At 40.9% G+C, this 27,104-nt stretch overlaps 1 protein-coding gene across 6 annotated transcripts in view; it reads left to right on the top strand.

The window, feature by feature from the left end:
* The window catches only part of lrch1 (leucine-rich repeats and calponin homology (CH) domain containing 1), a 261,434-nt gene that overhangs the window by 100,416 nt on the left and 133,914 nt on the right, over positions 1-27,104 (top strand). For all 6 annotated transcript variants that reach the window (XM_084362581.1, XM_084362582.1, XM_084362579.1 and 3 more), the window contains exons 7-8: positions 12,695-12,782; positions 25,708-25,813. In XM_084362581.1, the coding sequence (XP_084218707.1) occupies positions 12,695-12,782; positions 25,708-25,813 (194 nt within the window). The remainder of the gene's footprint in view (positions 1-12,694; positions 12,783-25,707; positions 25,814-27,104) is intronic.

Raw genomic sequence — 27,104 nt, 5'->3', positions numbered from 1 at the left:
TTTGAATGCAGTCCAAGGCTTCTGAAATGGTTGACCACTCATTTCTTTTACAGAGGCTGGTTAGCATAGGGTTGTCTTCAAAAGCCATACAGTCGTTTGAAAATTACTTGAGCAGTAAAACACTGTCCACGTTGATGGTCTATTTTCTAGCTATACAAAAATGGTTTGCCCATGAATACATATTGAGTCGTTTTTTACAATTCATATAAATAGTTGGAGTTGAAATTTTACAAATATAAAATGTATTATGCAGATGACACCATTATGTATAGGTCTAACTTGTCATTAGCAAGTGTGATAGATAACCTGCAATCTACTTTTAATTTTGTCCAGGGCAGCCTTTGTAAATTGAGACTTGCAGTCATCACAGTCTCAACTATATTGTTGCGCTTCTCAAGGTTGAAGAATACAGATGATAGTGCCAATCAGATTGTTGGTGGTTGAACGAGCCTCAATGTACAAATACCAGTTTTTCTTAGAGAACTCTTTTAAATATCACATTGAGTGTCTTACAAAAACCAAGGGGTGAAGTTGGGTTTCTATTATTGAAACAACCGCTAGTTGAACGATCCAATCACGAGGGGACAGCTTTAAGAACAGGTGAGAATGCCTCCAAGACACATTAAGGATGCATTTTAGATACAGTCACTCAGACCATACTTAGAAGTGGACATTTAACAATGTGTGTAGAGCCTGACCAATATTCGACTTTTGGTGCCGATGGTATTGAAGAGTAAAAAAAATAAATAAATAAAAAATAGGTTTGCAATGATCCTTCAAATGTGATTATCAAAAATGTGTGTAAAAGATATGTACACAATGGTGGCAGGATATTTTACATTTTAACAATAAACTGAATTGACCAAAATGACATCAGTGCACTAAAACAGTAAACATTTAAGAATTATAAATTACCCAAAGCATCTTTTTCTGTAAAACAAAAAAGTTTTCATGTGTGGTTGGCCACTTAAAAAATGGACCACCTGTTTAACTGGCATCCACTGTGAAACAAGAAGGAGAAGCCATCTGATTTCTATGTGGTTCACTAAAACAAACATTACATGTTTGGGTCAATTAACTACAAATGTTAGCAGCAGATTTGTGAACACACTGTCTTTTCCAACAGATCCAAACTTTGGGGATGATGTGGTTACAATTTCAAACTGTGCCATTTTGGAAGTTGTTGAGTGAGGATAAACTTAACAAACTTTGTAAAATGACTAGGTCAAATTCTAAATCATTCATGCCCTCTTGTAAATTCAGCAGTAAATGCAATACATTGTTATTTCGTTCCCTCGTAAAAAAGGATCAGATTATACCAGCCTGTGTCTAAAATATATCTTACCTGCTAACACTTGGCAGCTGTTTGAACACAGTTTCAAATGATTTCATCATTTACACTAAATTTATGAAAGAGGACAACATTTTATCGACTGTAAGCATGTGGAATTTTAATAAAATATACAGTAACCAATATAGGAAACTTCTTTGACACCCATTGAGAAAGTCCCCAGACATAGATGTTAAGTTAGGAGAAAGTTTATGAAATGCTCTTTTTTTGGGGCCTTTTTTTCCAAGTTAGGTAAATTACACAAATTTAGTTCCATTTTTCCATGCTCTCATAATGTCCATTTGTCCCAGTGATGTACCTGTTTATTTGCATATGTGTGTGTGTTCAAGTTTGTTTATTAGGATAAAGCCCCTTGAGATGTACCATCTCGTTTTCGAGGGGGTCCCAACATTTAACACAATAACTACATTACAAAGACGTGACAGAAAAATGAAATAGTCAATAAATAAAACTAGAAATAATAATAATAAGAAAAATAGACAAGGTATATCCAACAACCAGAAACAAAAACAAACAAACAAAACAAGAGACAAACCACATACATTAAGTTCATCAAAACAATACAACCAGTAGAAGGCCATAATGACCAATAATAAAAAAAAGAGTATGAGTGGATCACCAAATACAATCAAGTATAAACATTAGATCTAAGACAGTAAGTGTGGACAGTGATAGTTTCATTGATAACAGGTGCAGTCAATCTAAAAAGTGAGAAGACAGGGCATGCTTAAACATGCCAAGCATGGATCTGATATTAACGGGTAAATTATTCCAATCTGTAGGGGCTTTAAACTTAAACGCTCTTTTGCCAAATGTTTTCTTAGCACGAGGGATATGGAAATAGAGCTGAGCAGAGTGCCGGACTTGGTAATTTGAAGAAAAAGGTATGAGATACTGTTGAAGATAAGGAGGATAATTGAAATAGATACATTTGAATATAAGTTGAAGCCAGTGAATGTGTCTTCTTACATTTAGAGGTGGCCATTTAAGACTCTCATACATTGTACAGTGGTGCGTGAGAAAAGGACAACCAAGTACAAATCTGCATAGTCTATTATATGCTGTGTTAAGTGGAAGAAGGTGTGAATTAAATTTTGATAGACAACATCACAATAGTCAAAAATTGGAAGTATGAGTTGAGATGCAAGTTTTTTACGAACACTGTGTGAAAAGCAATTTCGAGACCGATATAAAACATCGATTCCAAAATTGACTTTACGTAACACGTGATCGACGTGTGATTTGAATGAGAGTTCAGAATCAAGCCATACCCCAAGATATTTAACCTTGTCCACTTTATGCAGAGGGGTGCCGTCATTACAGGTTATTATACAGGGTCCGGGATTTGATTTGAGTTTCTGTCTGGTACCAAAGATCATGATATTAGACTTTGTTGTGTTGAGCATTAGTTTATTATGTGAAAGCCAGTCTTGTAAGATGTTGAAATCAGACTGGAGAGAAGATTGAATTTGTGGTAGATCAGGTTTTGATGTATATATGACAGTATCATCGGCATAAAGTTGAGCACAACAGTTATTGAATATTGATGGTAAATCATTTACATAAATAGAAAAGAGAAGAGGTCCCAATGTTGAACCCTGGGATACACCTCTTTGTTGAATAAGTAAATCAGATCTATTTCCTTGTAGGACGACACACTGTTTTCTATTATGCAAATAAGAATTGAACCACAGAACTGCATTTTTAGAAAGGCCGATAGCATGAACTTATCTAGAAGCAGATAACGATCAACAAAATCAAAAGCTTTAGTTAAGTCAATAAAGATGGCACCTGTGGCATCACCATTATCAGCAGCACAGAACACATCATTGGTAAATTTAAGTAGGGCAGTAGCTGTGGAGTGGTTGGACCTGAAGCCAGATTGAAATGGTGATAGGATATTGTTGATACTAAGATAATGTGAAAGTTGATTATAAATTAATTTTTCAAAGACCTTAGCAATGGAGCATATGATAGATATAGGCCTATAATTGTTCACATCGAGTACAATGCCTCCTTTAAGGAGTGGAGTGATGCGTGCAAGTTTCCAGATGGCTGGTAACTCACATGTAGACAGAAAGGTTGAATAAATCAGCAGATGGATACATAAGGATATGAGAAGCTAGTTTAAGAAACCTGTTTTCTATTCCATCAAGTCCAGCACCGCTGCTCAGGTAATAACTAAAGTAAAGTTCGGAGAATATTGAGCAGGGAAGTGAGAGCCAATCAAAGGCGGTCACTTGACATACATGTTGAGACGCATGTTAATGCCAAGTGTCAACTCACAAAGGTAGAGCTGTCTACTTGTGATCAGATCACTCAGGATGGTTGTCAGTACCTAGTCTAGTACCTTGTAGCCACACTAACAAAATTAATGTGTGTGTGAATAAATGTTTTCCACAGTTTGAGAATTAACTTGTGGTGGTGGTGTGGTGTGGCCTGGCGTGACTCAATAATAATCTAGTCAAACAAAATTACTACCTAAGGTAAGGTCAGCAATCCTTGGCACTGGGTTAATCACTGGATCTTCAAATCGAAGATCACTGCAGAGTTCTTGTGTGGGTTAGCTCAACATCAACTAAAAAATCTGACCTGCAATCATTGACATGGCCAGATTTGTTCATTAATCACTTGCCTTTCCAAATACCTTTCTGATCCATCAGGAATTGTTATTTCCTTTAACTTACATTTTGGTTTTTGGTTGGACCCAAATGCAGAGACATGAGTTGTGCAAAAACAAAATGTTTATCTGAACAGTAGGGGAACTGACTGGGAAATGAGTGGCTGGGTAGAGTGGTCTCACCAGGTTACTGGGACTTAGCTGGTAGCACTGGTAGACTGGAGAAGGTGACGGTGTGGAAGGCTGAGCAGATGGTTGCTGGGGAAATCTGCACACATGGTAGAGACAAAAACAGTATCAAACAAGCATCCAAAAATGAGCACACCAGAAGTAAAAAAACATCAGAGATCAAAAATATGAGAGTAAGTCACACAGAGAGTATACTGCAGAGTCACTGGTAGATATGTGAACAATCTGGTACTGGAGTGGTGGAGAGATCTTGTAGTGGCAGTTGATGAGACAGAATGAAGAACAGGTGCGTCACTCTGCTGCAGTGGAGAACCACGCCCACCAGAACACACATACACACACACACACACACACAAGCTGTGTCCAAATTCAGAGGCTGATCCTTCGAAGGACCCGGCCGTGTCAACCGTTGTTAAATTGGACGGTCTAGCCTTCGGAGTATTTCCTGGTTGCGTAACCAGATGTTCCCGCCCTTACCGTTACGTCACGATTGATGCCGCCCAGGCCCGCAAAAGATAGTTGACTTAATGGATTTTATGGTTTTCTGAACGTCTAACATTTTCAAAGTAAAGGCTTTTAAGGCTTTACCTCCAACGGCATAATGCTAATTTATGCCGTATGCTAATGCATTACCAGCGTCACGTATTTTAACTGAAAGTCCGCTGAAGTTTAACATATCTGGCAATGGATGTTCAAATGAGTAAAAACCGTGTATAAACCCAGTACTTACATTTAAATGTCAAGACTGCACCACTTGATGTCGCCATTTTTCTTGCTTTCCCTCTTCTTTTTCGGGACTGAGGAGCGGCGCGCAAAGGATCTTGGGATATGGGAGGCCGCGAAGGATAGTAGCGGTCCGTCCTCCGAAAACAGGGAAAAGAAGGCTGCATTTGTGGGCTGCAATTGAAGGAGCCTTTGAATTTGGACAGCCTTCTCGCAGCGTTGTGACGTAATTGGCCTTTAAATGCGGCCTTCGAAGGATGCAGCCCCTGAATTTGGACACAGCTACACACACACACACACACACACTGGAAGGAGCAGGTGAGGGAAAGAAGGGGGAAACAGGTAGGGAGAAAACAACAGGGAAAACAACAACAAAACATGCTGCCACGGCACACACCGAGACGAAATGTACAATCAACATATTTGAAATAATTGTCAACAGTAAATGATGATGATGAAGTGAGAATACATTTGTATTTTAACATGTTGATGAAGGTTCTCAGTCATCCAGGTCATGGTAATTTTACAAGTGCTGTATTGTAGGCAACTGGACGCACAGTTGACTACGATGGAGCACCTAGAATTTTTATTTTAACATTGTATATATTTTTAACTTCAACAAGATAATGTTGAATCAATAACCAACTATGATGTGTAAACTTGATGCGATATTATGTCTTCAGTTCTTTTTAATTGAGATTCACTATACCAGTGAAATATATGGCAAGATATAACTTATGTTGCATCAGTTTAACACTCTTTATGTAACATTTATATATTCTTCCCAGCTGATTTGTCTTACAGCTTTAACTTAGTTGAACCCTTTAATAGTCGGCTGATTGCAGTAATCATCACTTAATGCCAATTGTATTAGCTCTAGGCCTTTTTACTTACACTAGCATACTTAAACTAGCATCTGTTGGCACAGCATTGATTTATCCATGTTTACCATCTCACCAAATCAGAAGTTCCTCTGTGGTACATGGCAGACACACACACACACACACTTATACAAGCTTACAACAAAGTACAGTATGTTCCTGTTATGATTTGACAACATTCAACATAAATCACGTTGTCATTGTTTTATCTGAATAATATTTTTAATGTTCAGGAGGTCACTGAGCATGAACCAAAGCTGATGCTCGCAAAAGCAGAAACTATGATTTGGCCTTAATCAGTGCATGAATCAAAGTCATGAATCAATAACAAAACCTACAAGGTTACAATGTGAATTTATTGACAATTTAAAACTCAAGGGTTTAAAAAACAGATCTATGTTTGAGTCCTTTGTGCTACATCTGTTTTATAAAATGGAGTGATGCCAGTGATGTTCTGGCCATTTTAACCAGCCACTGTAGAGCCTTCCTGTCCTGAGCTGTGCATGAACCATGCCAGTTTGTGATGTTTCCAGTCAGGATGTTTTTCTATTGCTCTTCTGTAAAAGTTGACCAGAATCTTGTTCCGAAAATTAAGCCTTCCTTAGTTTCTGTAGGAAGTAGAGCCTTTTCTGTGCTTTTTTAACCACAGTGGTGATGTGTGATGACCAAGACAGGGGTGTGTGTCTTTGCCTCTTTTTTGTTTGCTAAAATCCACATTAGCTCCTCAGTTTTGCTGACGTTAAGCAGTAGATTGTTCTCTGTGCAACACTCTGCAAGACTGTTGATTTCCTCCCGATATGAACTCTCATCAATGTTTGTAATGCAGCCGATGATGGTGGTGTTATCCACAAACTTAACAATAGAGTTGTCTTGATGTCTTGGAGCGCAGTCAGGATCATGGCTGGCAGGGATGTTGTATTGGATGTGCTGAAGAACCAGCTTCTCAAATCACTTCATCAGGATGGGGGTGAGAGCCACACAGTAGTCATTAAGACTTGACACAGCAGACTTTTTAGGTACAGGAATGATGTTGGCTGTCTTGAGGCAGGAAGAAAAAGTCTTGTGTGAGATGATAAAAATGTCAGTAATGACATCAGCTAGTTGATTGGCACATGTTTTTGGTACACAGCCAGGTACTTTATTTGGACCAGCAGCCTTATTTATATTCACTCTCAGCAGGATTTTTCTCACATCCGCCGTGGTTACTGACAGTGGCTGGTCCTCTGGAGGCGGAGTAGGCTTTACAGCTGAGTCGTTGTTGATGAGATCAAAGCGAGCATAAAATGTGCTCATCCGGCAGCGTGGCCTCACATGATGGGAGCGCTCCTGCTTTTGTAGCCTGTGATATGTTGAATCGCCTGCCTCATATCTTTAGTGCTGTTGGTGCCGAGGTCCCTCTGCCGTCTCTGCTGATGTCTCCTCTTTGCTGATCAAGACACAGAAGAGCGTCTTGATGCTGATCAAGACACAGAAGAGCCCGCCGCTCCCTTCTATGCTGCTCGCCAACGTCCGCTCTCTGCGTAATAAACTGGATGAGTTACACACCAACATCTCGTGTCAGTGGGCATATAGAGATGCAAGCCTTATCTGCCTGACGGAAACCTGGTTGGACAACACCATCGCGGACTCTCAGCTCTCCTTAGATGGTTTCGGGACACCAATACGCCTGGATCGGGACACTGTGAGCAGTCAGAAGCGGCATGGGGGCGGGCTCTGCGTGTATATAAACAAGGCTTGGAGCAAGACTGCCACTGTCATAGACTCTCGTTGTACACCTGACGTAGAGCTGCTCGCGCTGTCATGCAGACTTAAGTACCTCCCCCTCGAGTTTGGTCAGCTAGCGCTTGTGCTTGTGTACATCCCACCATCAGGCAATGTCACACGCGCGGCTGAGGCCATAGCGTCATGTGTCCACCAGCTTGAGAGCGCCTCTCCTGACTCACCTGTGCTCATTTTAGGTGTAAATAAAGGTGTAAATAAAACCCTCCCCTCCTTCCACCAGTATGTCACCTGTGCCACCAGAGCTGATAAAACAATCGACCTCTGTTATGGCAATGTAAAAGGTGGATACAGGGCCTATAGTAAACCACCACTCAGCACTGCAGACCATAATGTTGTCCACCTCATTCCATCATATCGCACAAAACTGCAGAGAGAGGGTGTAGTCAAGAGGCAGATTAGACTATGGGATAATGATGTGCTGGAGCAACTTCAGGGCTGCTTCGACTGTACACTGTGGGAGGTGTTCACGGAGAACTGCCTTGCGGAAGCCACTGAGGCAGTCACATCATACATTTCATTCTGTGAGGAGATGATTGTTCCCACAAAGACTGTTAAAGTGTTCCCCAACAATAAGCCCTGGATAACTAAAGCCCTAAAAACTACACTTAATGAAAAGAAAATTGCATTTAAATCAGGAAACAGACTTGAATCTAAACTCATTCAAAATAAACTAAATAAAGAAATAAAATCAGCCAAAAGGGCATATAAGGAGAAGGTGGAGAGGCTCTTTCACAATGGTAAAGCCAGGGATGCCTGGCGTGGGGTTAAAACCCTTGCAGGCCTCTCAAACCCCTCCATGACAGCCCCACATGCAGAGGTCTGTGTCAACATGGCAGAGGACCTAAACAACTTTTTCTGCAGGTTTGATCAGTGTGACTATACGGAGGAGAGGGAGGAGCTCATTGCAGAGCTCTCCACCACGACTCATCCCACTGCCTACCTGCAGCTGCAGCCAGAGGAGATTGAACGAACGCTGAAAATGATAAAACCAAACAAGGCACCCGGACCTGACCAGATCTGCGGCAACTGCTGAAGGCCTGCAGCGGCCAGTTGGCCGGGGTCCTCTGCTCACTGTTCAACCGTTCCCTGGCTGAGCACTCCATCCCCTCTGTCTGGAAGTCATCCATCATCTGCCCTGTCGAGAAAAAGAGCAACCCAACAAACAACAACGACTACCGACCTGTTGCTCTGACTTCGCTGGTTATGAAAAGCTTTGAGAAGCTTGTTCTGACCCAGCTGCAGGCTGATGTCAGTGAGTTCTCTGATCCACTGCAGTTTGCATATCGACGGCACAGGGGCGTGGATGACGCAGTACTGACCATGCTACATGGGACCATCACCCACCTGGAAAAACCTAAGTCCCTTGTCAGGCTGGTCTTCGTGGACTTTTCCAGTGCATTTAACACCTTGCAACCACACCTGATGGGACGCCCAGATGAACATTAATCCCCACCTGATCCTCTGGGTCCTCTCCTTTTTGACAAGTAGACCCCAGAGGGTCAGGGTGAATGGCCACCTCAGTGCACCTCGGACAATCTCTACTGGATCCCCTCAAGGCTCTGTGATCTCTCCATTACTTTTTACACTGTACACAGACAACTGCAGAAGCTCAACCCCGGGAATAACATACACCAAATACTCAGATGACACTGTTATCATGGACACCACCAACACAGACGGACTGTTACAATCTGAACTGGACTCCTTTGCCCTGTGGTGTAGAGACAATTGCCTAGACCTAAACACCTCTAAAACCAAAGAAATGGTCATTGACTTCCGCCACGGACACTTCACTACCACACTCTCTGTTAACAATGAAACAATAGAAAGGGTTGAATCATACAAATACCTCAGTACAATAATGGACTACAAACTCACATTTCAACTACACAGTGAACATCTTTTTTCTAAATGTCAGCAACGCCTCTTTTTTCTCCGTAAACTTCGCAAACTTCAGGTTCATCAAACAATACTCTCTGCTTTCTACAAATGCTTCATTGAATCCATCCTCACATTCAACATAACAGCCTGGTTTGGTGCACTCAGCATCTCCCACCGAAACAGTCTTAACAAAATAGTCAAACTCCTCAATAAAATCATAGGTCAGGAACAGGAGCCACTCATCAACATCTACAATACTCAGGTCAAGAAAAAAGGCACACAGATTTCCACAGACACAACACACACACTACATAGCAACTACAGCCTACTACCATCTGCACGCAAATACGGACAAAGAGGGCATCATCCAGTTTCATTCCCACCTCAATCCGACTTTAAATACCTAACTCCCACCATAATTTATTTTTCTTTTAACCTGTTTTTAACTAATCTTTATCTTTGTATGTGTCTTTTTTAACCTTTGCTGTGAGTACTTGTACTTATGTGTGGTTGTAGGAATGTGTGTTATTATTGTGTTGGGTATGTCTGTGGTATGTAGGGATGTGTGGATTGTTGTATTGTATTGCTGCTCCTGCACTTTTGATGTCCTTCCGCAACGAAGTTCCTAACGGAATAATAAAGTACTTTTGAGTTGAGTTGATCCTTGTCACCTGACTGAAAGGCAGCCCTCACCTCTCCATTCATCTAGGCTTTCTGGTTGGGGAATGATCTTACTGTCTTTGTAATCAACACATCATCACTACGTTTGCTGATATATGATGTCACTGAAAATGTATATTCCTCAGGACTGATGTTGTTCCTGAGTGGCAGTGTCTCTGAACATTTGCCTGTCTGTGCACTCAAAACAGTCCAGTAGGGCTGCTTTAGCTTCATCTGTCCACACTTTAACAGTTTTAACTGATCGTTTGACCCTTTTTAAAACTGATAGTATGTACTGTAGGCAGAAGAAGCAGAGATACATGATTTAATAGGCATTAGTGAGAACATGGGAATATTATACACATGATCCAGGATATGTCTTTCACTATTGGGGATCTGGACATGCTGGTGGACTTTAGGTAAAACAGTTCTGAGGTTTGTTTAATGAAAATCACTAGCTACAATGAAAATTCAATCCGTAGTTTAGTCATGTTACTGATGACATCATACAATTCCTGCAGTACATCTTTTAGAGTTTGCTTCTGGGGGGATGTACACATCAATAATAAAAACACTGGTGAATTCTCTGGGTAGATTACATGGTTGACATATTAGCATTAGAAATTCGACATCTGTTGAACACTGTCCATACACTCTGACTATGTTTGAGCACCAAGCATTATTTATGTAGACACAGAGCCCTCCTCTCCATGTGCTGATGTAGCCTCACAGACCAAGCTACCTTTTTTCAGATTATTTGTAGAGAGGGGATGACATACAGTCTTAGTCTGGTTCGGGGGAGTTGGTTAAATTACTTTTGATTATAAGTTGTTAGTTTGAAGGGGTTAAAAAAAAAGGAGCAGGTTAAGTGTGAACACCTGCACTTACCACAAAATTCACACTACAAGGTTGGGGATCAGTAGCATTTTATCAATAATGAATCAAGTGTTGAATAATGTAGGTATAGCAAATACAAACCTTTTCAGATCTCTTATTGAATTAATTTAACAGTCAACATTTACAAAGGTATGTATATCTAGGTGCTGTATTGTAGGCGACTGGACGTGTTTCAGTTTCTTGAGTCGTCCTCATTGACTCTGTAAGAACACTCCCACACAGAGTTTAAAAGCTTGCAACTGCCCTCCAGTTAGTTAGAACTGAGGAAGCCTCTTGGATGAGAGGTGAAACGTCTTCAAGAAACTGAAACAAGTCAAGTTGCCTATGATACAGCACCTAGATTTACCATAACCTGGATGACTGAGAACCTTCATCAACAAAGGTAAGTTTAACTAAATAACCTAAACTTAAATCCTAGAACTGTAAAAAAGTATTACACCAAAACTTTAGGTCCACATTCATAGCTTTCAACATTAACAGCGAGTAGCTTAACAACCAGGCATTTGCTATTTCTTCTGCCAGAAATGATGGCAACTCTTTGCGAGTAAGGTGTGCAGGGAGATTAAAGATTCAATAAAAGGATTGTTATTTATTTATTTATTTATTTATTTATTTCGGCATGTTATTAGACAGTCATCATCACACATCATCTTAGTTAAAATCAGGTAGTACACATGGCCGAAAGGGAAAGCGGGAGAAGCAGATGCTTATCTAGTCCCGCCCCCGTTACCCACAGAATACATTATTTCCACAAGTTATATTTCTTTTGTATTTTGACGTACATGTTACAGCAGCATGCAGTGAACAGAGCTGCAGTCCAGCTCTAGACAGTCAACAGACAATAGACCTTTTTTATATTCCAAAGTTTATCCAGTTATTTTATCAACTTGTGGCCAGATCCAAAATTGTTCTACCTGCTATTGTTACCCAACCTGAACATGAAAACACTGACACAAAAAAAATAGCCATTTATAGCCATTTTTCTACTCACCTTTTTGCATGAATAGATTAGCAGTCTGACTTTATCGTTTGTGCTGAAAGTGAGGAGCTTTTAAGCTCACTGCCTACAAGTCAGGGAGTGGGCTTATATTTGAATTTATGCCGTTGTTAATGTATGAAGTGGACAAAATAAACTTACTTAATGTCAAGAAATGAATAACTCTGCTATTTTCCTCACTAAATGCAAAAATACAATGGCTTTCATGGTGCAGTGGGATTTGTACTTGGAGAACATCTCACTTTAGAGGAGTGAGAACGCAGAGGATGAACACCTCAACTCTGTACAATTCAGGATCACTTGGGTGTCTGAGAATTCTCTGAATTCCTCAGGGAGGTAACCTTGCACTAGGTGGTGTAGGTGTAGATGTAAGCCAAGTCCATTGAGACCCCATTGCAGTAGTTAAAAATCTTGAATCGATGCGCCAGGTCACTTTCCTTAAAACCAACCAACAGGAAGACTAAAGAAAAAGCTAAATACATTGGCTGAATTACAAACGTTTTTTTTATGCGCAAATTTGAAATGCACTTGAAACACATGGGAATGTACTGTATGTCTTCTGTTTGCAAGTCTCTCTTTTTCTTTCTGTCTCTCTCTCTCTCTCTCTCTCTCTCTCTCTCTCTCTCGCTGTCTCTCTTGCACTCGCTCTCTCTCTCTCTAGTGTGGGTGTGTTTGTGTGTATCAGATGTGTGACCTGTCTTGTGTGTCTGCAGTGTGGAGGACGTAGAGCAGCAGAGGAAGCAGGACAGCGACTCAGGAGTCGGCAGTGACAACGGAGACAAGAGACTGTCTGCTACTGAGGTACCGAAAGTTTGTGTGTGTAATGGTGTGTATGTGTGTTTGTCTAATTATTTCTTCATGTTGTGTGTTTGTTTCAATTCAATTCAATTCAATTCAATTCAATTCAATTCAACAAGCTTTATTGGCATGACTGTTTTACAATATTGCCAAAGTGTTAGGACTACAGAAAAAGAATACATAGATAATTAATAGTAAATAATTTTTTTTTTTTTAAAAAGAAAAAAGAAAGGAAAGTGTGTGTGTGTGTGTATGCATGTGTGCATGTGTGTGTGTGTGTGTATCATATAAAAGGTAATAATTATAGAACAATAGTCAGCTAATTAACAATATATCAAGGTGCAGGTAAGAACCCAGTCAGGAGCAGCTGGCTCATGTGGAGGAGATCATGTCAGGTTTCTCTTCTCCTGTGGCAGCACTAACATATTTTACTGCATCTACAGTAGTGGTACTTTTTTCTTCCAGTAAATGATGTAGTTTTTCTTGGTTTGAGAGTTTGGGGTTATGCATGTAATGTTGGTGTAGAGCTGGTTCTGATGTCTGTGTATGTGTCACAGTTTTTTATTTTTTATTTATTTAATTTATTTAGACGGGACAATGCATATTAATGAACATTACATATGAAATGCAACGTAAATACACCGGATTTGGCAAAGATGCTAATTTCCATCCATAGTCCCCAGACATTAAACAGCACTGGCATAACAAACACAGGAGAACATCATACATTACATTACATTACATTATTACAACTTGTGCATAAAGTGCAATGTTGCTTTCAAGTATATGTAGGATTAAAGTACTATAAGTTTTAAAGTGCAACATGTCTTTCAAGTGTTACAGGGTTCAAGTAATACATGATTCAACTAAAACAGGACTCACATAGATAATACAGGACTCATTTTGACGAAAAAAAGAAAGAAAAAGAATTTATGTATGGTCGCAGGTTTGGTTGTCGAGTAACCATTTCTTTAGATTGTGCTTAAAGGATGAGAATGACAGACAATCTCTTATTGTCAGAGGTAGGTTATTCCAGATTGAACAGCCTTGGACTGAAAGAATGTTTTTACTAAAGGCGGTTTTTCGGAACGGCACTTCGCAGTCTCCTCTAGCGGTTGACCTAGTGCTGATTCCTCTATCAGACTTCCTTTGTATGAATTCCGCTAATGGAGGTGGGCACAGACCATGTAAGGTCTTGTATATAAAACTAACCTGTTTAAAAACCTTAAAATTAGCAAAACTCAGAAAGCTGTACCTCCTGAGAATGTTACAGTGGTGATAAGAGCGAGGTTTCCTATCGAACACCTTGAGCGCACTCTTATATAGCTGTTCTATGGGTTTGAGAGTTGTTATACTTGTCCAAGACCAGTTTGTGAAGCAGTACTCCACATGTGACAGAATCATACATTGAAGATATAATTTAGCAGCACTACTTGTCAGGAAGGGTCGGATTTGTTTAAAATTTTGAAGGTTGAATTTTATTGTGTTTGAGACACTTTTTATATGTTTTTTAAAGGTTAGGGTTGGGTCTAATATGACCCCAAGGTACTTGAACTCTGACACAAGTTCAAGTTCCTCCTCACCCAGAAACACATTTGAGGACTCCAACACAACTGGTCTTTTGGAAAAGGCCATGCAGACTGTCTTTTTTGTGTTCAAGAGCAGGCATGAGTCTGTAAGCCAGTCTTGAACGTTGGTCAGGGCAGCGGTTAAGACCGCTGAGACTCCTGCATAGCTTTTGCCATAGGCAAGCACAACAGCATCATCTGCATACATCTGTATGTGTACAGTGTTGCACACATCAGGTAAATCATTTATGAAGAGAGAGAATAGAATTGGACCTAGTACTGATCCCTGGGGGACACCAACCGAGCAAGTGTGATATGGAGACTTGACACCTTTAATATTTACACACTGTTTTTCGATTTGATAAATATGACCTGAACCATTGAATTGTCTCTTGGGCAAAATTGAAATGTGTTAATTTGGACAAGAGGACCTGGTGGTTGACAGAGTCGAACGCCTTTTTAAAGTCAAGGAACACCGCCACTGCACAGGGGGCCGTATCCAGAGCACACTTCACCCTTTCAGTGAATAAACAATTTGCTGATTCAGTGGCATGTAGGGCTCGAAACCCAAACTGCATAGGATGCGGTGTGACCTTTGTCCAGATGTTTGATAATAGACTTAACAACCCACTTTTCAGCCACTTTTGATATTACAGGTAATATGCGTATGGGTCTGTAATTTGAAATGTCAGTTTTAGTGCCTGATTTGAAGATAGGTGTAATGACAGCAACTTTCCATTGGGTGGGGACAGTGCGTTGTCTTATGGACAGGTTTACCAGATGTGTGATCGGTGTCACCAGAGAATCAATATTTCTTTTTAGGAAGTTTGTATCAAGCCCATGGGCATCCTTGGCTTTGGATGCTTTCAGTGATCTAACTATATATATCACCTCGTTCTTACTAATTTCCTCTAGATTAAAGACGTTTAAAGAGGCCGTTTTGGATAGGGAGTGGTACAAACTTGGAGGGTCTGAACAGCTGTGTAATTTCATTTACAGAGTTTGAAAAGAACATAATTAAATTGCTACCAAGGATGAGAGGATCTCTCACCAGGACATTATCTATTTTAAGTTCTAAGTTGTTATTATCCTGCTTGTAATATTTCCCAGTCAGTTTATTTATGTATTCCCAAACCTTTTTTCCATTTCCTCTGGCACTCTCTATGATCGAAATATAGAACCTGGCTTTGGCCTTCCTTGTGTAATTAGTGACCAAGTTTCGGGAGAATTTCAGTCTGTCTGTTGTTAGTCCAGACTTTGCAGCAGGAAGTGCTGCTCTGTCTAAACCTGTCTGTGTGGACAGAGCCGACACAGCCGCTCCTCTCTGGGCAGCCACGTCTGTCTGCGTCGGTTGCTCTCTAAGGCCAGGATGTGGTTGCTGAGTCTGTACATATAATAAACTTTATTTATTTATATAGCACTTTTTAAAAACAGAGTTTTACAAAGTGCTTTGACAAAGACAAAGCAAAATTGTAGAGGACAACAGAACAGATTCGAGAGAAGTAGTAGAAGAACATAAGTAAACAGTAAGAAAAAGTAAGAAAAAGAAAGAAAAAGAAATGGGTTAAATAAACAAAACAAAAACATCAAAATAGTCAACGCAGACAGTAGGAGCAAAGTAAAAGGATGACATCACATAAAAGCAAGTCTATAAAAATGGGTTGTAAGAAGAGATTTAAAAGAAGTTACCGATCCTGCAAGCCTTATCTCCTCAGGCAGGGCGTTCCAAAGCCGAGGGGCCCTGATGGCGAAGGCCCGATCACCTTTGGTTTTTAACCTCGACTTTGGAACGGTTAGAAGGGCCCCGCCTGAGGATCTAAGGCTGCGCGCTGGCTCATAAGGAATTAAAATGTCTGTTATGTAGCTCGGGGCCAGCCCCATAAGCGCTTTAAAAGTGATCAGTAAAATCTTAAAATCAATTCTAAAATGGAAGGGGAGCCAATGAAGGGAAGCTAGGACTGGGGTAATGTGGTGTCGTCTGTTAAAACCGGTTAGAAGCCTAGCTACTGAATTTTGTACTAATTGGAGGCGAGAGAGTGATTTTTGGTTGATACCGGAGAGAAGGGAGTTACAGTAATCTAATCTGGAAAAGATGAAGGCATGAATGATTTTTTCCAGATCGGGGCGTGAGAGCATATGTTTGATTTTAGAAATGGATCTTAATTGGTAAAAACAGGACTGGACCAGTTTGCGTACGTGCGGGATGAAAGTGAGCTCTGAATCAAATTGGACACCAAGATTTTGTGCAGTGGGTTTTATGTTGGCGGACAGGGGACCAAGGGCTTGCTGAAGAAGGCTGGAATGGTTTGGGGGGCTGAACAGTATGATTTCCGTTTTTGAGCTATTGAGTTTTAAGAAATTTAGAGCCATCCAATGTTTGATATCTGTAAGACAGTCTAAGACAGCAGCTAGACTTCTTCGGGGCCTCAGCGGGAGGTATATTTGTGTGTCGTCTGCATAGCAGTGGAACGAAACATTATGGTGTTCGATGATCTGGCCGAGTGGGAGCATATAAATAGAAAATAAAATCGGACCTAAGATAGAACCTTGCGGAACACCACAGGTAATGGGCGTTGTAGTTGAAGAATAATTACCTGTGGTGACCGAGAAGGATCTGTCTAAAAGGTAAGAATAAAACCAACTAAAAGCAGTACCCTTAATGCCAACCCAGGTTTTCAGGCGGTCTAGTAAAATGGCACGATCGACTGTGTCAAAAGCTGCACTTAAATCCATCATTGGCACTGTTACGCCAATGATTTGCAAATAAATATGCCAGTTGTTGCAGAAAATGGGTCTTGCTCTGATAAACTTACAGCCTGTTTGGCCACTGTGAGGACCTGGCTATCAACAAACTTTCTGCTGCTTAATGCAGCTAAGACCAGGCCCGGACTGGCCATAGGGAGAACCGGGAGTATTCCCAAAGCGCCGGCCTATGATTGGCCTGCTGGCCTGTCTCTGTCTCTCTCTCTTTTTTTTAACAGGCTGCCAGTCAGCTGGCGTCGCGGCTATCTGCCTTTTTTTTCTAAGTCAGAGAGGCAGGCCTGGCCAATCAGAGGCCGCTCAGGCCAGTAGCATGTGAGGAGGACAAGACGATTGGTTTGTTTCGATTAACACCCGCCCCAACAGTCCGTATCAACCACACACACAGCGTGTGGAGGAAGGGGTGTGTGACGTGTGTCTGGTACCTGCTGCGGTGTGTGTGTGTAGCGAGCGGACCGGGAGAGGGGACGAGGCTTCGTAGATGATGGACCCCAACCCGAGTAAAAAAAAAGAGGAAAGGCGGTGCCGAGAGGGAGAGAGAGAAGAAAAAGAAAGGTGTTGGAGGATGACGCGGCCAAATGCCTAAAATTGACTAATTTATTCCCCCCAGTATGAGGTCCAGGGACCCCCAAGGGTCCTTGAGGCTGTACACTTTTACACAGTGTAAATATGTAGCTTACTAGGCCCTGGCCTTGAAATTAAAATAAGGATTGGGATTTTAAAATCACAGATTTACAAGCCACTTTTTTTTTTATTTACTGCTTTTGAAATGATTTATTTGTGCAACAAATGGGATATAATCATTCCATTATTATGTATATAAATACAAGGGCAAATCAAGTGAGACATAGGCTACACTATCTTACTGTATGAACTATAGTGTATGGAAAAACACTGTAAGCATATGTTTGCTATTCAAAGGTGGTGATCGTGATGACATCAGTCCTGCTGGTGCTTCAGGAGAAGCCAGTGCAGAGCAGTTGGCAGAAGGCACAGGATCATTTCTACAGTAGAGCAACAACATGCAACAAGTTGCAGACATATGAACACCACCAGGCACTGCCATTTGACATAAATGGCTCTCATTTGTAATAATAGCTGTCTTGGCACTACAGCATTATTCTATTAAGTGCTAGTGTTGTTGAATTTTGCTGTCTGTTGCTGACTTGCTGTTATGTATCCCAGCCCAAACATGAAAGCTATGTATTCCAACCTTAGATTTAGGTTGGGGTTCATTAGTATTCCCCGGTATGATAATTAGAGCCTATATAAGATATTAGTCAATATTATGTGATTGCTTATTAGGAACTATGCTCTCGGACTGTATTATACATTGCATATATGTGTCTGTCAGTGCGTGCGTGCATGTGTTCTGTGAACATGTGTTCGAAGGCTGTCCCCTCATAGCTGATTTATTGTTTGATTTGGACTTAGTTGTCTTTGTTTATTAGGTTATATTGTAGGCTACACATAAAAAATATGTGCCAGTGAGGCAGTTGATATTCTACATGACATGACTTTTTATGTATAGCTGTAACCTTGGCACTACTTATTATGTAAAACCTTTATTCTCTTCAATTAAATGTGTTGGATGGATGTGTGGATTTTGATGAGGATTGTTGTGTTACTGTATTTACCAGCCCAAACAAAAAAGTTACTGTATATTCCAACCTTAGATTGTACAATAGGTCCCATATGTGGACTTCTATTTGGAATGCACTATGTGCGTGTGTGTGTGTGTGTGTGTGTGTGTGTGTGTGCCTGTGCATGCGTACCTGCGTGCGTGCATGTGTGCCCATGCATGTAGGTGTGGGTGTGAACGTGTGTGTGTGGGCAAGGCCAGGGTGGCCTGGTTACATGACTGACTCCTGGCCTGAAAAAGTCTCCCAGTCCAGCCCTGGCTAAGACCGAAATGATAGCTATTGGACCGGCAAAGTTATGCCACTGGTTTGATCACTTTACTGTGTCTCTGGATGAATGTGATATTCACTGCAAGTATAAGATAAAAAATCTTGGAGTGCTCTTTGATCAGACCCTTTCATTTGAGTCATATGTAAAGGAGGTGACAAAAGTAGCATTTTTTCACCTCAGAAAAATCGCTAAGATCAGATCTATCCTCTCATTAAAAGATGCAGAGACTCTTATTCATGCCTTTGTGACTTCAAGGTTAGACTAATGTAATGTGATTTTATTGGGGCTGCCCAAAAAGAGCCTTCGTAGTCTGCAGTTGGTCCAAGATGCAGCAGCCCGTATGCTGACCGGACTGTCACGATATGAACATATTAGCCCTGTGTTGGCCTCTCTTCATTGGCTCCCTGTTCGGGTCAGAGCCGACTTCAAGGTGCTGTTGTTGACCTACAAAATTTTAAATGGTCTTGCTCCAATCTATTTGTCAGACCTTGTTAACACCTATGTACCTGTACGGCCTTTGCGCTCCCAGGCAAGTGGTTGTCTGAGTGTCCCAAAGATAAATAAAAAAACAGCCGGTGAGCGGGCTTTTTCCTTCCACTCTGTGGAACAGTCTTCCTCTGGACATCAGGCAGTCATGTTCAGTTGAGGTCTTTAAAGCCAAGCTTAAGACCCACTTGTATACTGTCACATATGTGTCCTAGGTGTTTTGCCTTTTCTTTCATTCTTGTTTGAATTGTGTGTTTTATTGCTGTGTATGTTTCTATGTTTTTAAATGTTTTGTAACTGTACAGCACTTTGATGGAAAGTGCTCTATATATAAAATTATTATTATTATTATTATTATTATTATTTTTCCTCCAATACCTTTTTCTAGTAATTTCAGAAACAGACCATAATGTCAAATTGAGAGGACCTAGACTTTCTTGAAATCTACAAAACAAGAGAAGATTGTGTTGTTGTTCTGGTGGACGTGTTTCTGGACAAGGGTGTGGAGGGTGTAGATGTGGTCAGTGGTTCTGTGTTGTGGTGTAAAACCATTCTGACTTTTGCTCAGGACATTATGCTCGCTGAGGAAGTTTTGCCGATGGCTGTTTAAGATGCTGCAGAATAACTCCCCCGGGTTGCTGCTGACACATATTCTTCTGTAGTTGTTTGGCTCATATTTGTTTCAACTTTGAAAGATTGGAGTGATAATCCCTTGGCTCCGGGTGTCAGGAAAATGTCCAATGTTCAGAATGAGATTGGATAATTTCAATATGGCAGTATTGATTTTATGGATGCTAAACTGAAGCATTTCATTTAAGATGCCATCAGGGCCACTTGCCTTCCTTGGCTGCAGGGCCTGGATCTTAGTCAGCAGCTCCCCTTCACTAATTTTATAATCTAAAGTATTTTGGTTGTCTTTAATGATTGATTCAAGGATTTCCAGTTTGTGGAGCAGATTCTTTTGGGCTGAATCCAGTGTGATTGCACTGTATAGATTTTTAAAGTGTTTCTTCCATATTTCCCCATTTTGAATAGCCAATTTTTCCTTGTTTGATTTGTTGAATGAATGCCATTTTTTCCAAAAATTATTTGAGTCAATGGACTCCTCAATTTCTTCAAGTTGGTGCTGTTTATGCTGCTCCTTTATAGCTCTCAGTGTTTTTCTATATAATTTCAGTGTGTATTTCTATATAGTGTCAGGTTGTCTGTGTTTTTCATTGGATAATTTTCGGAGTGTTTTTCTCAGACACCTGCAGTCATAGTCAAACCACTTTTCATTAGCTGAGTTTGAACTGTGATGCTGATATTTTTTCAGATTGGATAGAAATGCTGTGTTGTCAAATATGTAGTTAAGATCCCGAACAGCCTGGTTCAGGCTGTCATTACTGTGGGGATATGAGGTGGTGATAAAATGGTCTAACTGAGATTGGATTGTTAAATGACCGATTGCTTTCTGGTAGTCATCCTTGCTGTTACTTGTCCGTCTATAAGGTTGTTTGGAGCGGTTGAGTTTACTGAGCTCTGCTACATGGGGGTCAGTTGGTGGCTTTCTAATGTATAGAGTGATTTTGCTGTGATCAGATAGGGGTGTTAGGGGGCTGACAGTGAATGCGCTTAGACAGAGGGGCTCTAGATCTGTAATACTATAGTTCACTGTGCTGTTGCCAAGAGGAGAGCTGTGTGTGTAGAGACCAAAGGAATCCCCTCAAAGCCGACTGTTGACTATGTACAGACCCAGTGTGCGACATAACTGCAGCAATTGATGCCCATTTCTGTTGACGGTTTTGTCAAAGTTGTTCCTGTGCCGATGTGAAGGAGAGGGAATGTTGATCTGGCTAGGTATATGTTTGTCTCCCTGTGCATTAATCAAATCTGGTTCTGTGCCTGTTCTGGCGTTAAGGTCACCACAGATCAGCACGTTTCCCTGTGTTTGGTAGTAATAATATATAATAAGGGGACTCTGATGGGGGGATATAGGCTGTACACATGAAAATGTCTTTGTCTGTAGAGACCACCTCTTTTTTTATTTTGAACCAAATTGAAAAATCTCCTTTTTTTTAGTAATTCTGTGTGTGAGGTTCGTCTTGTACCAGATCAACATCCCTCCTGAATGTCTGACCTTGGCTTACACTTTTCAGTTTGGTAGATGGGAAAATTACTTCTCTATAACCTAAAGGACAACCAGTGGGCATGTCTCCTTTATTCCAAGTCTCCTGCAAAACAATGATACTTGAATTTTCTAACTCTCTATTAAAGTCTGGGGTCCTGCTCTTAAGGCCAAAAGCAGAGGACCTCAGACCCTGGATGTTCCAACATGAGATAACAAACGATTTAGATTTCATTAAGCTTAAAACTCAAAATGTAGCATTCAGTGTTAAAATGAGATAAACTCCCAATCCTATTGTCAATGAAGAGATCAGTTTGAGAACATGTTAGATATTAGGAGTTTGGACCTAATAATAATATAACCCTTTAAAATGAATGAATAAATAAATATAATATTAATAGTAATAATAATAATAATAAATATAGCCGCAAGCGGCAATCCGCGGGTTCTAACCTCTTTCGTCCCAAACCAGCCACCCTGAAGAGGCTTTTTTTGGTAGAGGACTATCAGGAGGACATGTACGAAAAATTTCAAGTCAATAGCACATATGGCTTGGTGGGGAGAGCCTTTCGAAGCTTACACTCTTATGTTATAGCGCCCCCATTAGGCCGATTGGGATCAAATGTTTTGAGCAGCATTTGGACATCATTTACACTCAACCTACCAAGTTTCATGTCTGTAGGTCCTTCTGGCTCACCATAAATGATTAAAACGCAAACAATGGCGGTTAATGACGAACAGGCCACGCCCACTTTCACCTATCAACATGGCAGTGAATACATTAGGTAATAGTCACCCCTAAAGCATTCATACCAAATTTGGTGAAATTCCGTCCAGTGGTCTTTGAGATACACATGTGTGGCATTTATAGCGCCCCCTAAAGGTTGAGCTCAAAATGCTTTGGTAGGCAGATTCCCAGTCCCGTTGTGGACCTGCCCACCAAGTTTTGTGATGATAGGTCAAAGGGTGTAAGAGTTATGGCCAATCATTTCTAAGCTCCGCCCATTGCAAACATTCATTGGTCCGTGGCGGCCATGTTTTTTGACCAATCTGGCTCATTTATAATAGAAACTTGTCTTGTCATCCCCCGAGGCCGTATACCAAATTTGGTGTTGATAGGGTCAATTTTGCAAAAGTTTTATTCACTTTACTGTTTTTCACATTATGCAAATTAGCAAAACATCTGTAATATCGGCTTTCATGGTGCAAAAGGCTTTTTGTGGAGGACTATCAGCAGGGCGTGTAGAAAAAATTTCAAGTCAATAGCCCTCATGGCCTGATGGGGAGAGCCTGTTGAATTTTACGCTTTGTTATAGCGCCCCCATCAGGCTGATTGGGATCAAATGTTTTGAGCAGCATTTGGACATCATTTATACTCAACGTACCAAGTTTCGTGTCTCTAGGTCCTCCAAACTCGCCATAAATGATTAAAATGCTAACAATGACGATAAATGACGAACAGGCCACGCCCACTTTCACCTATCAACATGGCAGTCAAGACATTAGTTAATAGTCACCCCTAGAGCATGCATACCTAATTTGGTTAAATTCCGTCCAATGGTCTTTTAGGAACGCATGTGTGGCATTTATAGCGCCCCCTATAGGTTGAGCTCAAAATGCTTTGGTAGGCAGATTCCCAGTCCCGTTGTGGACCTGCCCACCAAGTTTTATGATGATAGGTCAAAGGGTGTAAGAGTTATGGCCAATCATTTCTAAGCTCCGCCCATTGCGAACATTAATTGGTCCGTGGCGGCCATGTTTTTTGACCAATCTGGCTCATTTATAATAGAAACTTGTCTTGTCATCCCCCGAGGCTGTATACCAAATTTGGTGTTGATAGGGTCAATTTTGCAAAAGTTTTATTCACTTTACTGTTTTTCACATTATGCAAATTAGCAAAAAATCTAGTTAGGCGGACCTATATGGTCCAATGATATTTTTTGTAGAGCACATTGAGCTGGACTTGTGTGTCAAATTTCAAGTCAATCGGACTTACGGTGTGAGAGTGGTGAATTTCTGAAAAACGCCTTTTAAAACCTTAATTACAGCGCCACCATCTGGCCGACTGCGCTCATATTTTAATAAAAGTTGATGCACATCATTTCCAATCATTGGGCCAAGTTTCAAGTTTCTGGGCCATTCCAGCTCACGGGAATTTGAGCTCAAGCGGCAGAAAACAAATAATAATAATAATAATAAACCGGTACAATCTTAGAAGGGTTCTACCCCTTCGGGGTTAGAACCCTAATAATAATAATAATAATAATAAATAAATAAATAAACACTCTAGGCTTGTCTACTGTGTTTGACCTATCAGGTTTGACCTGTCAGGTGGGAGCAGAGCAGGCTGAGCATGTGCTGGATGTCTCTCAGATGGCTGTGTGGGGGTGTAGGGGTGGGGTTGGTGGTTGGAAGGGTAAGGGGGGGGGGGGGGGGGGGGGGTCTGCTGCTCTCCTCACCACCTGAGCGTAGCTCAGTGGGCCGTGGCGTGGCTCCTGGTGATGGTGCCGGGGTGGGGCTCCTGGGGCCAGGAGGGGCTCTGGTCGGGTGTGAGGGGGTTCGTAGCTGCCCTGGTGGGATCGTCGTGTATGGGGATAAAGATGGTAAGGTCTCCGTGGGGGTGGTCTGGATGGTCTGGATGGTCTGGATGGCGGTCTGGGGGTGCTGCAGGCCGACCTGCTCCTTCTGTGGGGGGTGGACTGGTCTCGGTTGAGAGCGACGTCCTTCAGTGTCCGGGCGAAGATGGGGACGGTGTTTTTAAGTAGATGGACATGGTCATAAAGGCAGCTGATGTCCAGGGTTGGGGGGTGGGCCAGGTGGACGTTGGGCCTCAGGACGCAGTCTCTGGAGACGCTGCTGTTGATCCTGTGGATGGTGACTGGGTGGAAGTCTTTCCTGGACAGCAGGGTTGATATAACCACTCTACTGTTTGGGAAGGTGCTGGAGGCTCTTTCTATCATTCCTTTGAGTGACTCTGACACTCTCTCCTGCTGCGTCTTCAGCTCGTTGGAGCCAGTGTGGATGATGATGTGACTCGGAGAACCCAGACACACCTCTGACAGCAGCTCCATGGCATGTTGGCTGGTTGGGCACCAGTTTGTTTTTGTTTGTTTGTTAGTTTCATCTATAGAAAATATTATGAGCCCAGCAGAATTTTCTTCATTGTATGTCAGTGAATGGAAAACTTTTTTGATTTGGACTGCTCTTTAAATACATCATGCAAGTTAAATACATATTTTTGTGCTATGGTAACTCAGGGAATTTTCTATATTTTCTGACATTTTATAAACAAAACAATATATAGAGAACCTAAAAAGTTCTCAGTAATGAATTTTCTTTTTAATTTGGTTAAGAAAAGGGCCATAATGTTTTACAACTGAACAGCCAGCTGTATGATCAAAGATGGGAGCAACATTAATTAGAAGATAACAGTTTGAAAAGTAAGTAGGTAAAAGTAAACTTCACATGAAATGTTTCATGTTTCAATCACTTTAATAATTTTCACATCAAAATCCCATTACATCAAACAAATGCTCTGGTTCTCTCATTTGAGGACAATGTGTCGTGTCAGAATTTGTCAGATATGATCAATAAACAGAATGTTTATAAGGCTGCATTTTGGTCTGCAATTTTTGTACATTTCCATACATTTTACATAAGCAGTATCAATAAATGTTGAACTAGAAAGTGGTTTAAAACTGCAGCTAAGGGTTATTTTTATTATTGAATCATTTGTCAATAATTCTTTCTTTTATGAATCAATAGTCTAAACTACATCATGTTGGAAAATAGTGAAAAATAGTGAAAAATCACATAATAATTTCCCAGTATCCAAGCGGATCTCTTTAAATGTCTTTTTTTCTCTCACCAGCAGTCCAAAATAAAGAATATTCAGTTTACAACACTGTCAAACAGAGAAAAGCAGCAAATCTTCACATTGGAGAAGCTGGGACCAGCAAAAGTTTGCTTTTCATGCAGGACAAATGACTTCAAAAGATGAATTGATTAGTTTTTGTTGCATTATTTTTTTGTTGATCAAATATATATATATTTTTTTAGCTCTAAACCACTTTGTTGTTGTTGATATGTGTTGCAGCCATCAGATGAAGACAGCCTGAGTCTCAACGTACCGATGAGGCACATCACAGAGGAGGAAGGAATCAGTAAAGACGACTCGAGTGAACACATCAGCTCCCTGACAGGTATGCACACATGCATGTACACGATAGTACTTCCATACGCAGCCTAGATCTTTTCCTTATGGAAGTGTGAACAATGAGAAGATAATCCAAGCCAGAGCCTGCCAGATGATACCACGTCTTGACTCTCAAACAGCCCTTTAAAGGTCTGTTTGAATTTGAGGACCGGCAATGTCCTGTCTTTCCCAGAAATGTCCTCACTTCCAAGGTCTAAAACTGCTTTGTCCTCTGCTGTCAGACAGTGGAAACAAAACGCAGACCTGCCAAGGTGTACACATTTTGCTTAGCAGGTATGCATTTTGACATTAGAGTATGCTGGTACAATTTGTCACTCTTAACTATGTAAGAAGCTGCTGATGTAATTTTAATTATGCATGTGCAGTACTCAAGTCAAGCTGTACAAGGCAGCAGCGTCTAGTATGCAGAAAACAAAAGAACAAGGCCGTTTTTGAAACCGCAAGCCAGTTATCTTAACCGCTGCTCTTTGAAGATGAACCGCTACAGGGAAGCTTCATGTTTGTAGTGGACAGTATACAGTATAGCGCTGTCTCGGGAGCTCTGTATGTACAGAAATCACCAAATATTAATTAAAAAAATGTTTTAATTAACAGAGTACTTTTTTTCATTTCATGTGTACAACAGCCTGGATTTCTATTGTACCTATAGCTTTCGTCACAATAGTCAAGTAGCCTATGCACTGTACTTATTTTGTGTGAACAAACATAAACGCTGTACTGCTCCGGAGTACGTGACGAGGACGTCATGATCCAGGCTCCAGTGCATTGCATTGTGGGAAACAGTAGGCAGAGAAGACTGGTCGGATGCATACTGGAAATATTTTTCGAATCAGTACGACATCCGAGAACTTTTCGCATACTGCAGATTTTGCTTTTGTTTGCATACTGCATACTACATACTACATTTTGGCCAAATCAGTACATACTGGCAGTATAGTATGCGGTTTCGAATACAGCCCAAGAGTTTGACTAATCATGGCACTGGATTCATTCCCCTGCCTTTACCCAAATATTTAATTGGGGATGATCATGATTGGCAGATGCATGATGTCATTTCAACATCGACATCAATGTAATCATTTTGTCTCATTGCCCCTCCTCACTCTGGCTGGCTGGTCCTGATGGTTCTTTTAGTTGAAGTTGTGAATTTAATAAAATTTAGTTAATGCAGACCTTTCAACCTTGGGAAAATATCCAAGGTTAATAATGTTCACCCATTTACAAAATTTGCAAGCTAGTTTGTTTTTTTACTAGGCATTTGAGTTGGAAAAGTAACT

This window comes from Pagrus pagrus (assembly GCF_965226575.1).
Source record: "Pagrus pagrus genome assembly, chromosome: 9".
Lineage (NCBI taxonomy): Eukaryota > Metazoa > Chordata > Actinopteri > Spariformes > Sparidae > Pagrus > Pagrus pagrus.
This window is presented reverse-complemented; position numbering and strand designations above follow the sequence as displayed.